The 12,977-nt window shown below is 40.2% G+C and overlaps 2 protein-coding genes across 3 annotated transcripts; one reads left to right on the forward strand and one right to left on the reverse strand.

The window, feature by feature from the left end:
* The first annotated feature begins 621 nt into the window (after positions 1 to 621).
* LOC149006205 (trihelix transcription factor ASR3-like) lies at positions 622 to 5,584 on the forward strand. 2 transcript variants are annotated; one of them, XM_089165317.1, is made up of 3 exons: positions 622 to 1,672; positions 1,983 to 2,024; positions 4,676 to 5,571. In XM_089165317.1, the coding sequence occupies exons 1-3, from the start codon at positions 955 to 957 to the stop codon at positions 4,960 to 4,962; spliced, it is 1,047 nt and encodes a 348-aa protein (XP_089021443.1). In that variant the 5' UTR covers positions 622 to 954; the 3' UTR covers positions 4,963 to 5,571. The 2 variants fall into 2 exon arrangements, with proteins under 2 accessions (XP_089021443.1, XP_089021444.1); XM_089165318.1 differs by lacking the exon at positions 1,983 to 2,024 and having other exon boundaries at positions 4,676 to 5,584.
* A 693-nt stretch (positions 5,585 to 6,277) lies between these two features.
* On the reverse strand, positions 6,278 to 10,669 carry LOC149006206 (uncharacterized). Its single transcript, XM_089165315.1, has 2 exons — positions 10,228 to 10,669; positions 6,278 to 7,260 (listed from the first exon to the last, which is right to left on the reverse strand). The coding sequence occupies exons 1-2, from the start codon at positions 10,621 to 10,623 to the stop codon at positions 6,343 to 6,345; spliced, it is 1,314 nt and encodes a 437-aa protein (XP_089021441.1). The 5' UTR covers positions 10,624 to 10,669; the 3' UTR covers positions 6,278 to 6,342.
* Between the last annotated feature and the right edge of the window lie 2,308 nt (positions 10,670 to 12,977).

Consider the following 12,977-nt stretch of genomic DNA (forward strand, 5'->3'; position numbering starts at 1 on the left):
CTTATGGCATTTCTCTTTTGGTCCCCACTTAGTCACATAGAGATTGTGACTCCTACCTGACCCCTACATCACCCAATTAGACTCTTATGCCTCCTAATCGCTTTTACTAATTCACTTTCATCACAAGATAAGATAATCATAAGGGTTTTTTTAATATTTCTCTTTTGATAGGTTAGCCATTAGGATTAATGATCCAAATTTTTTGTGTCTGAATTAGTGAGAGAAAAAGAAAAGGGGTTTGGGGTAGTATTAAATCAGGATCAAAATCTACACTGACTTACCTGTTTAGGTTACTCATCAGTGGACCCAGAAATGATATATTGGAAGGATCTTTTGGATCTTTCAATATTGAAAATTTTCATCGACCATGGTCATGGAGATGAATGCATACTATTCGTCTATTCCGAAGGAGGCGAAGAGGGTGTTGGTGCCTTATCAATTCAAAGAAAGAAAGTGATGTCCTTTTTTAACTTTTTTTTTAAGTGAATGAATTGAATATTAAGCATAGAATATAAGGACCCAATTAGTCATTAATTAATTTGTTTCTCTTTTTAAGAAGAAAATAAAGAAAGGAAAGAAAGAAAGCGTTATAGATTAGGGTCTTCCAATAAGAACGGGTAAAGCTAAAACCCACCCAAAACCACACTCCCATTGCCCTAAGAAAACAAACCTAATCTCCTCATTTTTCTATCCCTTCCTCTCCTTCCTTCCCTCTCTCTCTCTCTCTCTCTCTCTCTCTCCTCCCTCACCCTTCACCAGAAGACCAGACCCCAAATTTCTTCTCTCCTTTCTTCCTTCCTCACTATCTAATCTAATAATCCTCTTCTTAGTATGGGCCAAGATTTGATGAGCCTCCCGTTCATACGGACTCCAATTCGAAACGCCGTTACCCCAAAACCCCGTTAAGTCACGTGCTTGCTCTGACTCCGTTCAGTCCCTGTTTGTGTCGTGCGTATGGCGCATGAGCCTTTAAGCCCACCAGCAGCAGCAGCAGCGGCGGCGCCCGCCGACGCGCAACCAAACGCAACCCCTCTGTCGAACGGCCTCGACGGTGCCGATGACGCCAATAGACCGCCGAGGCTCCCTCGCTGGACGCGACAGGAGATTCTGGTCCTCATTCAAGGCAAGAAGGTGGCGGAGAACCGGGTTCGCCGGGGTCGGGCCACCGGTTCGGCGCTCGGCTCTACCTTACTGGAGCCCAAGTGGGCTTCAGTTTCCTCCTACTGCAAACGACACGGCGTCAACCGTGGAGCGGTGCAGTGCCGGAAACGCTGGAGCAATCTCGCCGGAGATTACAAGAAGATCAAAGAGTGGGAATCTCAAATTAAAGATGAGTCGGAATCGTTCTGGGTTATGAGGAACGATCTCAGAAGAGAGAGGAAGCTGCCTGGTTTCTTTGATAGGGAGGTTTACGATATCTTGGACGGAAAGAGTGAGACTGATCCGGCCACGGCGACAGATGTGAAGGAGATTGAGGGCCGGCCGACACCCACGACGGTGGCGGAGGAAGAAGAGGCCGTCTTTGACAGTGGACGGAGCGCTGCGGCGGAAGATGGGCTCTTCTCCGATTTTGATCACTCGGGCCAAGAGGAGGCCGGTGGAAGCCCCGAGAAGGAAACGGTGGCTACGGGTTGCCCTACGACAACGATCCCGGCTCCGTTGCCAATTTCAGGTAATCTTTTTCCTGATGTTTTACACAATTTTTATCCTTAATTCTTCCCTGTGTGTAAATTTCCTATGCTTGCGTTGGATTTCCTTGTGGTTACTGGATTCTGTGGGTGCTCTATTTTTCTCTTTCTGTGGTCTATAGGGATTCGTATTGCGTTTGTTGTGCCATGTGCGTTTGAAAAAAGAGGATTTTTATCTCATTTTGCTCCATCCCCATGATTTCTTGCTTCGTCCCATTTTAATTTTCTTTTCTTTTTTATTTTCCATGCTAATATTCTATATATTTTTCGTTTTGGTGCTATATCTGGATGCAGAGAAGCAGTACCTGCCATTTTGCAGAGGATATTTAGAACAAGGTAATGGTTGATATGGATATTTTCTCCAACTCCTTTGCTGTTACTAATTATAGTTTTTCTTCAGGAAATTAAATCCATATAATTTTGATTCTAACTTTTGTTTCCTTCTGCCCTCCATTTCAACCATTTGAATCCTCTATCTAGTTTTTTTCCACATGATGAGCCTCATGCTCGCAAACTCAGATAGATGTATCTGGTTCTCATGTTCTCTACGTTCTTATTATGCGTGAAATGTCCTTTGTTTTATATGTCTTATCCAAGGTAAGACCTGTTGGTCATAGGCTTGGCTCTTATAACTAGACATTTGCATGGCAGACTCTCGAAGCCTTGTTTAAGAAGTTTCTTTGCGGTTGAGCTTAGTTTATACGCTTCAAGTTTTAAAAAACTTAGTATTTAATCCAAAGTAACAGAGTTCAAACTTTCCTGGTGTAAGTCAGCATTTAAAGCTACTGTAAGTTCTTGTATTGCATCAGATTTTCTATGACTGAGCAAAATCCTGTAGAATGGCACTGGAATATTATAGGTTGTCTAAATTTGTTTTCAAAAAAGTGTAGTAGTAGTAAGTTTAACAGGAGGGTGAAGGAGGTTGTGGTAAATTAGGTAAAAGTTTAGTAGTAGGAAGAGTAGGAGGGTAAAGGAGGTCGTGGTGAATTAGGTATATGCTAGGATGAGCTCTGGCCTTGTCAAGGGATATTGGTTCCCAGTCTCTTAATTTTTCTATTATTGGTTTTTGGAAATGGGGAATTATTTGTTTGTCTTGCAGATATTTAAGTTCTCAAATCTGATTCTAGGTGCACTCTGGTGAGAATTGCATAATTGGTTTATTGGTGTCTTTTCTTGCATTCTAGGTGAGTATTGTCTCAGTATCTGTCTACGAACCGGACAACCAGCTTCAAGTTAGCTATTTGCATTTTGTTTGAGTTGTATTAAAATATATTTGTTTGAGTCACCAACTGAAAATGAGAATAGTGATGTTTGGCTCACAAAATGCTTACGTAGAAGGGTTGTCTTTGGTCCTTTCTTCTCCATTAATGCAACAAGATATTGCAGCTCAAAGGTTCTGATACGTTTTGAATTTAATTAATCGTTTCCTTGGTGGTTTTTTTTTTCCAATTCTTTTTGGCTTGTTTCCCTTAAACCTGCAACTGTTGAAACCAGTCAGCCAGCTAAAGCATCTCTCCTAAATGCCATCTACTATCATGACATATAGGACGCTTGCCTTTCCAATCATTAACTGAATCAGGGTTTACCCTACAGATCTACACATGGTTCAGTGTTTGTTTTTTGGGCACACACTTCATCATTCTTTACATACCATTGCTCTATGAGATGAATACACAAGGTTCTCCATCCGGAAAGTCAGTCAAATCATCTTTATTCTGACTAAATGCAGTTGGCTACATGGATCCTTTCTCGATTTAGCTTTTTTAAGCCATATATGTTACTCGTCCTAAGCCATGCATCTCTTTTCTCACCATTGGCCTAGTACTTCTTCCTCTCTTTTTTTTTTTTTTGGTTGTTGGGGGGGGGGGGGGTTTAAACGCCACTGGTCTAGCTCCACCTAGCTGAAAACCATTTTCCAAGTGAATGCTCATTAACTGACCAATGTATGACATTCTCCTTGAATACATTGACAACAACTACTCAGTCATATCCCAACTAGTGACTTTCTTTTTGATATTGAGTAATCTATTCATATGCACTTGTTTTTTCTGCTTTTGTGAACTAGGCGTCAGGTTGTCCCTCATCGGTTAATGAAGACCTTGGACTTGGGCCCTATGCACTTGGGGGATATCTCCACCTGCACGACTGAGATTTTAAGTAGGAAGCTTTAGTAGAATGGACTTTTTTTTAATTAATCTTGCCCGGGTGAAGAATAGTTTTCATTGCTTGCATCTTTTCTTCCTTCCACCCCCCCCCCCCAAAGGTTCTCTTTTGAAAACTATAAGAAAGATAGGTTGCTTTCGGAAGTAGTGATAAGTTGCAAGCATATAGGGTGATTTTTCTTCTACTTTTACAATACAGTGTTCAGCAAAACTGGGGGAAGAAGTTACTAGAGCTGCATCGTAGGACGTTATATAATAATCTTATTTAGATATCAACTATTAAAACTGGACCCAGCTATAACAGCCAAGCTCTTGAGAACACAGAAAGTGCATGCATGAGTATGATGTTCTTAATGTGTAAGGCTTGCAAGCAACCTTGTGTGGCTAATTAATTACTTTGACTGAAAACTATGGCAAGCAGCTTGCTGCTGTTAAGGCCAAGAGTGAGCTGCAGAGCTGCTTGTTGGCCTGGAGCGAACAGAAGGATCTAACAGCAAGAATGTCATCCCATTAAACCTTCTTCTAGGAAAGAGAAGACCAAACGGTTATGCTCTGTCCCCATTAGGAACTTCCTTCTTGCCCTTGCGGACAAGGAGAAACTAGGTAAAGCGAGAACTCAATCTACTCGACTCTGAGCATTCTACCCTCTCATCTAGCCTACCTTAACTTCCAGCCAGTTAACGTTCAATCAGTTTGTGTTTTGGTTGTGGATCAGCTGAATGAGAAATAAACACGGGACAAATGACAACTATTAATTATGGAAGGGAGTAGGCTTAGGGTACTATCAGAAACCCCCTATTGTACTGATTGGTTTCAGTTTTGCAGGTACTACAAATGAAAAACAACCTACAACGAATCCTGAGAAAGGGTCCACATCTCAAGAGGGACGAAAGCGGAGGCGGCTATCGGCTGATCTTGGCAATGAAGCCACTCTGCCAGACCAATTGATCGAGGTCCTTGAGAGGAATAGTAAAATGATTACAGCACAACTTGAAGCACAGAACATCAATTGCCAATTAGATAGAGACCAGCGGAAGGACCATGCTGACAGTCTAGTTTCAGTTCTTAGCAAACTTGCAGATGCTCTAGGCAGAATTGCTGATAAGTTATGATGGATCACTGTAGGGTAATGGTGTACATAAGACAGATTCTCTGCTGAGCTCCATTGTGGTATAGGTGAGAGAATTTGGAAGATTTTCAGCAAGATTATCTCAGTCGAACATTTGAATTGGCCTTTTCACAAGGTATCGTTGTAAAATCCCTTGCCAGCCATTCCACCTTTCACATTCCTCCTTCATCATTGGCTCCTGTCCTGACTACCATTACAGGATTTCATACAAAAACAATAAAACTAGGAAGTTTATAGGGGATAATAGCAGGCATTTTCTTTTTTCATATTACAGGTCTTATATTTTTAATGATTGTATATTTGATTGATTCTAATAAGTTATTGGTGCATGGCATTCCTGTTCGGTCAGTTTTTTTTTTTTTTGGTTTGGGGGTTGGGGGTGTAAAACGTAGATTTGTTTATGCTATTGAATGAGTATCATTTACTTCAGACGTGTTTCTGGGTCTATTTCTACTCTTCTTACCATATTACAGAGGCCACAAATACAACGTCAAGACTAATCAATGATTTAAATCCCATATTTCATTTTTGTTAAAAAAATTAATCAGGACATTTTTGGCTGCGGCCCACTGCACTTGCAAGGTGTACGAAAAAGCAATTGAAGTTTTGAACAACCATTGGCACTTTCAACCTTCCGTGTTTCAAGGTTTTCGTGTGGTTAAGATTTCATGGCCTTTATTTCTGTAAGCATGAACTCGGGAGTACGATTCTTGTTCGTTTTTAAGTTGTTCAAAAATCCAATCGCAGTGACCCATCAAAATTGCCAATTGGATGCTCTCACCTGATACCTCCAGAGCAGATGAGAAGAGCTTTTTACTTCGCCTTGAGAGTTTTTTACTTTACTGGAGACGATGAATGGCTTAGCTGCTCTGATCTGCCAGACGCGGGAAGGGAAAGAAGCGAACGAGGAAAGAGAATATGTCAACTTGTGCATGACAGGGATTTCAGGCAGGCTTGAACTTAGGATAGCTAATTGCAGGGGAGGAGAATCCCTCTGCCCATTCAGTATACCTGTACGATTATTTCTGCTCGAGGGAGTGCCTGTCGTGTATTGGCATGCCTCCCTTCTCCATACATCTCCAGTTAGTTTTTCAAAACTTCAATTTGATCGACTGAAAATTTCCACTTAAGACGGGAAACTCCACGGGTAAGATACCTGACTGCCTGTATAGAGCAATACATGTTCTCGGCCCTCACAAATTGCCTAAACCGTGCAATAGCGATCTCCCTACAAGGTGTAACTGAAAATCCTATGGAAGTTCTACCAATAAACATCCTACAGAACAGAAGAACCAATGTAAGAAGAGAATCATGAAAATTGTTGATCAGCGATTGTCACAACAAGGAAACTTAAAAACTATTATCAAGCATCAGCCTCGTCCAACCGAACTTTCATCCTGTACTGACGGGACAATTTTCGGGCACCACTGATTTTATCTGTAGTTGCTGTTCCCAGCTCATCTTCATCCATCGCGCAAGCTCCACCTTCCTGGGACTCATCAGCTGCTAAGCAACGGGCCAAACCTGCTTTCCTCACAGATTCCTCACCACCATCTTCCTGAGTTTGCTCAACCTCGCTGCTGTTTCTCATTGAAGTAGTATCTGTCTTCTTTTTAGGAGTGAAGACTATTGACTTTGACTCACTGCTGCAGGTGCCATCCATATCCGTGTCCACAGAACTTGGCTTCTTCAAGGTGGTGAGAAGCTCCGTATAAGCTTGTTGATTAGATTTTTCATCAAGTCCATCCGATGAATCAAAACTGTAACATATATACTTGGATGGATGTCGTACATAATCTGGAATTCCATGGGAACCTTGAGCCAACGGTGAACCATCTTCAGCAACTGTTGGTGTAGCCAACGAATTTGTTGCTGCTATCACATGCTGTGTCTCCTCTATGTCACTCTCATGATTGTTTTCACAGTCAGGGTCAAACCTTACACGTTTTTGTGACCTTGAATCCGTTTGGTTTTCCTTCCTTTTCAGAATAGATTTCAAGTTAGTACCACCTTCAGATACTTGAGGTTCCAAAGCAGCTGGTACCATTTTATCAGAAGCCTGTGAAGAATCCAACTTTGCAGCTTCAGTTTCATCTTCTTTCAGCCTAATTCTTGCAGCCAGGTGATTAGCACGAGGATCCCGAGTGCTGTCTTCAAACGAACTCGGAAACACATTATTAAAATTTAAGTAATCCCCATGGTCAGTTATATCCCTCATATACAAGCGCTCACCAGTGTTTTCATTGCCAACAGCCACTTTATCATATTCATCTTCTTCTTCCTGCATATGGCAGAAGTTGGCAACAAACATTAAAAAATTGAGCAAACAAGCGCCAGACCTTATCAGTAAAAGAAATACAACAACCACAGGCATGCCAAATTTGCAAACAAAGTATTGATTGAAAAATAAAGGGTCAAAAACAACAATGAGCAAAATAGAACTACCAAAAAAACAGTTCTCCTCGATGGCAGAAAACTGTGTTATCATGCAAATTAATTCAGCATCGTGGTCTCAGTTCCTCTTTTTAAGTTTCCACTCTTGATGAGGTAACCCTTGTGGATTTGCTAATGACAGATCACACAAAAAGGTTCAAATCAAAAGGCTGATGGTAGAACAATAATTAAAGTGGAGCTTATAAGAATGGTGGCAGATTTGTAGACATCTCAATGTTAAGGGTGGAGCAACAAGGCTGCAATTAACCAAATAGGAGAGGTTCACTCAATAGATTGAAGGCAAGGATGCCAGTGAAATCAACATTATTCCATAGGGGTAAACTTAGATGTAAAGCAAAATAAAGGTTAGAGGTTGATAGAGAAGAGAAGAACAGATAGTTTAGTAACCAAATAAACACAAACACAGAAGACACAGGACTTGGCTTCCCAAACCCAGACAAGCTAATCCAACTACTTGTCTGCCTCTACATCAACTACTCATCATGTTTTTGTATAAACCAACCCACCATCTATTGCCTGGTGTCATTGTCTCATTTTCCTCAAAGAATTTTTAAAAATAAAAAAGAAGATCTAGAGAATAGAAAATAACTTACAATCCCTACCTAACTAGAAATTTCTATTCTTGTTATTACCAAAACACAGAAGAAATTTGGCTTCTGAAGCACATCCATAACAAACATAATTCAACCTTTTCCCAGACAACTGGGTTGGATACAAGGGCATTGTTTTGTCATTCCACTCAGTTTAAACCAATATTCATGGTTAACTCAAAGCTATTAACGTTCTTCTGAACCACTTTTCCAAGTAATTATCAGTTGGCATCTAAAAGAGATGGACCAATATTGAAGGGTTCGCACAAAATAACTGAGACACTCCAATCTTATCTTAAACCCTATAAGAAAGTTTGGTCATGAACATCAACCTTGTCTCTAAAAGCTACAATCTGTCCATCTTTTCCACCTCAATACCATCTCCCAGGAAAATAATCAGAGACATATTCCTTCGAATCTACAAAGAAGAAGAGAACCTCAAAATACTTCTGCTTGTGTAAAGATATAATGCAATATCTAAGCAATTAAATTATGATGTTTCTCAAGTACTTCAGACCAGCTAGATCGCTCACATTCCCTTCCTAGTTTCATTGGACCAAAAACATATGATCGCCAAATAGAAAAATAGAAGACTTTGTCTTGTTAATTCATCCAAATTTGCGCTGCAAATGTTCCATGCTATCCTTGGCATAAACATGTTATAATTGGTTTGGGAGTACTCTTCTTTCCCCTGGCTGCTCTAACAAATCACAACTCCATATACATGCTTTATAGCATCCATATTATAACCTTAAAATGTTAGACTGACTTTCATATGAAATGAACTTGTTGAATTGGGCTAAAAATTACACTTGATTCAACAAAAAATAAAGCTCATAGATTACACAAACATAATCAGATTCACAAGGCAGGTTTTAAGGCCAGTTACAGAAACCATCATATCAGCATATGCGGCAGTTAATTTGAAGGTTGGCATTAGCAATGGTCCACATGCATAATTAACATTCCACTTCCTGAATGAATTGTGACCACCATCAACTCTAAAGCACTGAAAAAAATGATAGATAAAAATGCACCTTGCTACTTGCTACCACTCACGTTGATGAAATCATAATAGATAGATACTATAATTAGGGACAGGGGGAAAAAATTAGGTCAATCAGGCTCACACTGAGAGGATAACTTCTTGTACCCCTGCCACACACCTGTTGTCCATCCACTCCATAAATATTGTGGAAACCATGTGACTCATAACATGATAGAATCTATGGGGTGAAGAACTCAGCTCGTTGATGGTAAGAGTTCTACTATTATGAATGCTTATGCATATTCAAGCCATTCATATGTAGTTCCAGCAAATGCCCACTTGGCCTTTCAGGTTTTATCATGGTGAAGACCGTTAGTCCAGTCATGTACACTACATACAAAACAACTCTGCATTCTATGTCATTAATTTATTTTATGGTTTCTTAATATATCTCAAGTGAGGAACTCAAAATCCCATATTGATGTTTCTGGACCATACCCCTGCAATTGCTTGCAATGTTTTCTTACCGTTATCTATATAGGGAATTTCAAGTCCATTCAGACATATATACTGGGAGGAAAGAGTATCCCAGTGGTTCCTAATTGTTTCTATCAAAAATTCCCCGGTGAAACGTAACGAGACAGAGACTACAGAAAACAATGATGAAATAGAACGTAAACATCCTACTTTATGGGTGCTTGGTAACATCTGCGGTACTTTCTTGCTGCTAAGATGGCCAAAAGACAGCAGGCAACGACCTAAACCAAGTAACAGCCGTCGATTACAACTTTTTCCGATATGGTGGCAATGAATTCAAACGGGATATTAAAGTTTGCTCAATTGGGAAAGCCGGTAACTTAACTAGAGCGAACGGATAACTGGGTCTACACTAAAACATCTAAAACCCCTCTCCGTCCTCGTTGTATTAAAAAGAACTTAGGAATCATGAAACAGCTAAACAAGGAGCCAGAAGAACGAGCCGAACAAATCAATTTATCATGCAATATCCGAACAAGAATAGTAGTACGAATTATTAAACAAGAAAACAGGTTCCACGATTCATCAAAAAGAAACCCAAGGACTGTGTTTTGATTCCTTTAATCCTGTTAGCAGGAAAAATCTACGACGTTTCGGAGCGCAATGCGTATAAAAACCACAGCGAACTAAAACAAAATTGGAAGCGTGAAATTTAATCTTAAAGCAGACGAAGGCGTACCTCGTTATCCAGGGTAGGATCCAAGCCAACTGAAGACCTAATATCCCACTCTTCCTGATCATGACCGTCTCGATCAGCAGATTTATCAGAAGAACCACGGTCTTGTTGCTCATCTTCATCGTCTTCCTCGATGTCTTCTAGATCGTCTTCAAAGTCTTTACGAATATTTCTCGATTCTTTCTTGGAATCCTTCTGTTCCTTCCTGAAGAATCCATCAAAGGAAGAGAAACATGGGGTTTCTTCTCTGTCAAGATTGTCTGTGCTTCGATTCCATTGCTTTCTCTCAACCTCCTCATCAGAAAGAGACCATAGCGAACGCAGTGACGAAGAAGACGGTGAAGAGGATGCTAAAGAGCCAAAAGCCTTTTCAACTCGAACTCTGAAAGCGTCTTCCATCGCTGGGGCAGAAGTTTAAAATTCCAGGATTAGGTTCGACTCTGGCTGTTCTTATTAAACACTCGAATGAGAACAATCACCGCCTCCTCAAAAAGTCGAGTGTCCTGGACTCACCGACCTTGGACTTCGAACAATGGGCCTCGACTATGTGGGCCGGCCAATATCAATTGGATGCCCATATGCCAAACATGCCTCATTATTTTTTTTTTATTCTTTTTGGGTCAAGCCATGATATATCCAATAGACGTGTCCTTGATGCAGAAATAACTCAAATAAATACTTTTGAGCGATTTTTTTTTTTTTGACAAAAGGGGTTTTATTAAGCCGGGGGATGGGAATATTAATATGTCTCAACAAAAGTCGAACTTACAACTTCTTCACTAAGAGGTGTTGATTTCACTACTAGAAAAACTCTGCGTTGGGAGCGAGATATTTTAGTTTACACCCAAAAAATAATAATAATAATAATAATATAAGAATAAATTGCACTGTCACTTTAAAATGAATGCCTTCAAGCACTGACATTCCTATTTTATGTTTAAAAAGCACGAAGACCCAAAAATTGAATTTTCATTTTATATATTTGTCCAATTTGTCATTGAAAACATTTTAGACATTGTTTATTATAGGGATTTTTTTTTAATAAGTAGTGATTTAACTATTTTCAGTGATAAATTTGACAAATATATCAAATGAAAATCTAATTTTGGGGTTTATGTGCTTGTTAAACATAAAATGGGGTGTCACCATGGTGGGAGATCTCGGTCAAGATCTACCAAAAAAATGACATAGTCTCTGTGGCCCATCTCGGTGGATTTTAGGGCTCTGGTTGGGTTGAAACTTAGTATTTAGCATATTTAAGGCCTTTTGAACACATTGGTGGCATTAGATTTGTGATAAAATAACCCTAATTATGTCTCTTTAGTCAACCCTATGTGTAAAACCGAAATTCTATGAAATGCAAGGTTAGAGTCTTAGAGACAACATGTAATGTAAAGATATCAAGTAATTCAAGTTAATGAATTATCATTTATCAACTATCAAATATCAAATACAATAACATTACACATCAAGTATTCAAGTCAACAAGTGATCAAAGTTCAAACTATCAAAGATTCAAAGTAATAAATTGTTAAATGTCTTCAAAATTTTACAACCATAAGAATTAAGAAGATTACAACTTACAAAACTAAGACTAAGAATTAGAAGATTACAACTTACAACTTACAAGACTAAGACTAAGAGTATCACTCAGCATTCTACATCAATTGATTATGAACGGTGGCCACATATGACTCCCAAGTCAATCCATCACTGTAGTATGTCACATATCGATTTATATGGAACTGATGTGTCTCCATGTCAGAATACTGAAGGAATAGCACTCTGGGATAACCGTCAATCGTGGGTGGGTGAAAGAGTCATTGTTGTTGTTGTTGAGTATGTGGGAAGGGGTTTCTAAACCACTCAGTTAACAACCCACCTTCACTCCCATATGTGTACTCTCCAGGTGCAGGGTCTTAAGGAATAGTATGACCTCCATATGAAGAATATCCACTGTAATCTGACTCGGTGTTGTGATCCCCGTATTGGTACCCCGATGACAAGCAAGTGTCCAAACTCTGCTGTTGTTAATCACTCTGACCTTGATCTAGCCATCTAGGTTCATGCTTCCCATGTTCAATTCAAGATCATGGATTCTCGCATCATCATTCGTTTGCCCCTGCCCTTGGTTTGATCTGGCTTTTCTACTCATAGCATAAGTCCGAGAGATAGGGGAACTGTGGCTCGCATGTGTCGGATGACTCGGACCTGGTGAAGGTGACTCCCTTTGTTGATGCTGACTTCCACCATAAACATGACCAGCCTGATTGCCTCCATGACTCGAACTCGATGGGCTGACTTGGGCCACTTGGCCTCTGGTATCATCGGCATCATCTGAATCCCCACTACTAGTCGTCACCTCAGTTGTTTCAAGTCAACCAGGTGGCTCCACAAATGGTACAGTTGGTCCTTTTGATGCCGCTACAGCAGCCTGACCCTCATAAGAAGATACGTGCTCAACCACAACATTTGGGCCCATAGCAGTAGCAATGGTAGGATCCGGTTGCCCTTCTGGCCCATCCAACACTAGGCCACCTCGATCCCTAACCCACTGATATATGACATCATCTTCCTCATCTTCTGCGGGAGGCTCGTGGAATATACCAGTCAACTCAATTGGTTCACGATTGTCGTCATCTATATCATCTTATATGTGCCCTACTCTCAATCTCATGTTGTAATGCACATACACTAAGTCCTCAAGCCTCTTACTCCCCAATATGTTTCGTACCTTACTATGGATGAGCGAG

This window comes from Hakea prostrata, chromosome 8 (genome assembly GCF_041222555.1).
Source record: "Hakea prostrata isolate BN-2017 chromosome 8, UWA_Hpros_2, whole genome shotgun sequence".
In the NCBI taxonomy this organism is placed as follows: Eukaryota; Viridiplantae; Streptophyta; class Magnoliopsida; order Proteales; family Proteaceae; genus Hakea; species Hakea prostrata.

Excerpts from the sequence above, each read along its gene's own strand:
- LOC149006206 (XM_089165315.1), bottom strand. The coding sequence starts at position 10,623 with ATGGAAGACGCTTTCAGAGTTCGAGTTGAAAAGGCTTTTGGCTCTTTA. Across the intron at positions 7,261-10,227 it reads ATCCTACCCTGGATAACGAG|GAAGAAGAAGATGAATATGA; the intron begins GTACGCCTTCGT and ends TGCCATATGCAG.
- LOC149006205 (XM_089165317.1), top strand. The coding sequence starts at position 955 with ATGGCGCATGAGCCTTTAAGCCCACCAGCAGCAGCAGCAGCGGCGGCG. Across the intron at positions 1,673-1,982 it reads GGCTCCGTTGCCAATTTCAG|AGAAGCAGTACCTGCCATTT; the intron begins GTAATCTTTTTC and ends ATCTGGATGCAG. Across the intron at positions 2,025-4,675 it reads CAGAGGATATTTAGAACAAG|GTACTACAAATGAAAAACAA; the intron begins GTAATGGTTGAT and ends TCAGTTTTGCAG.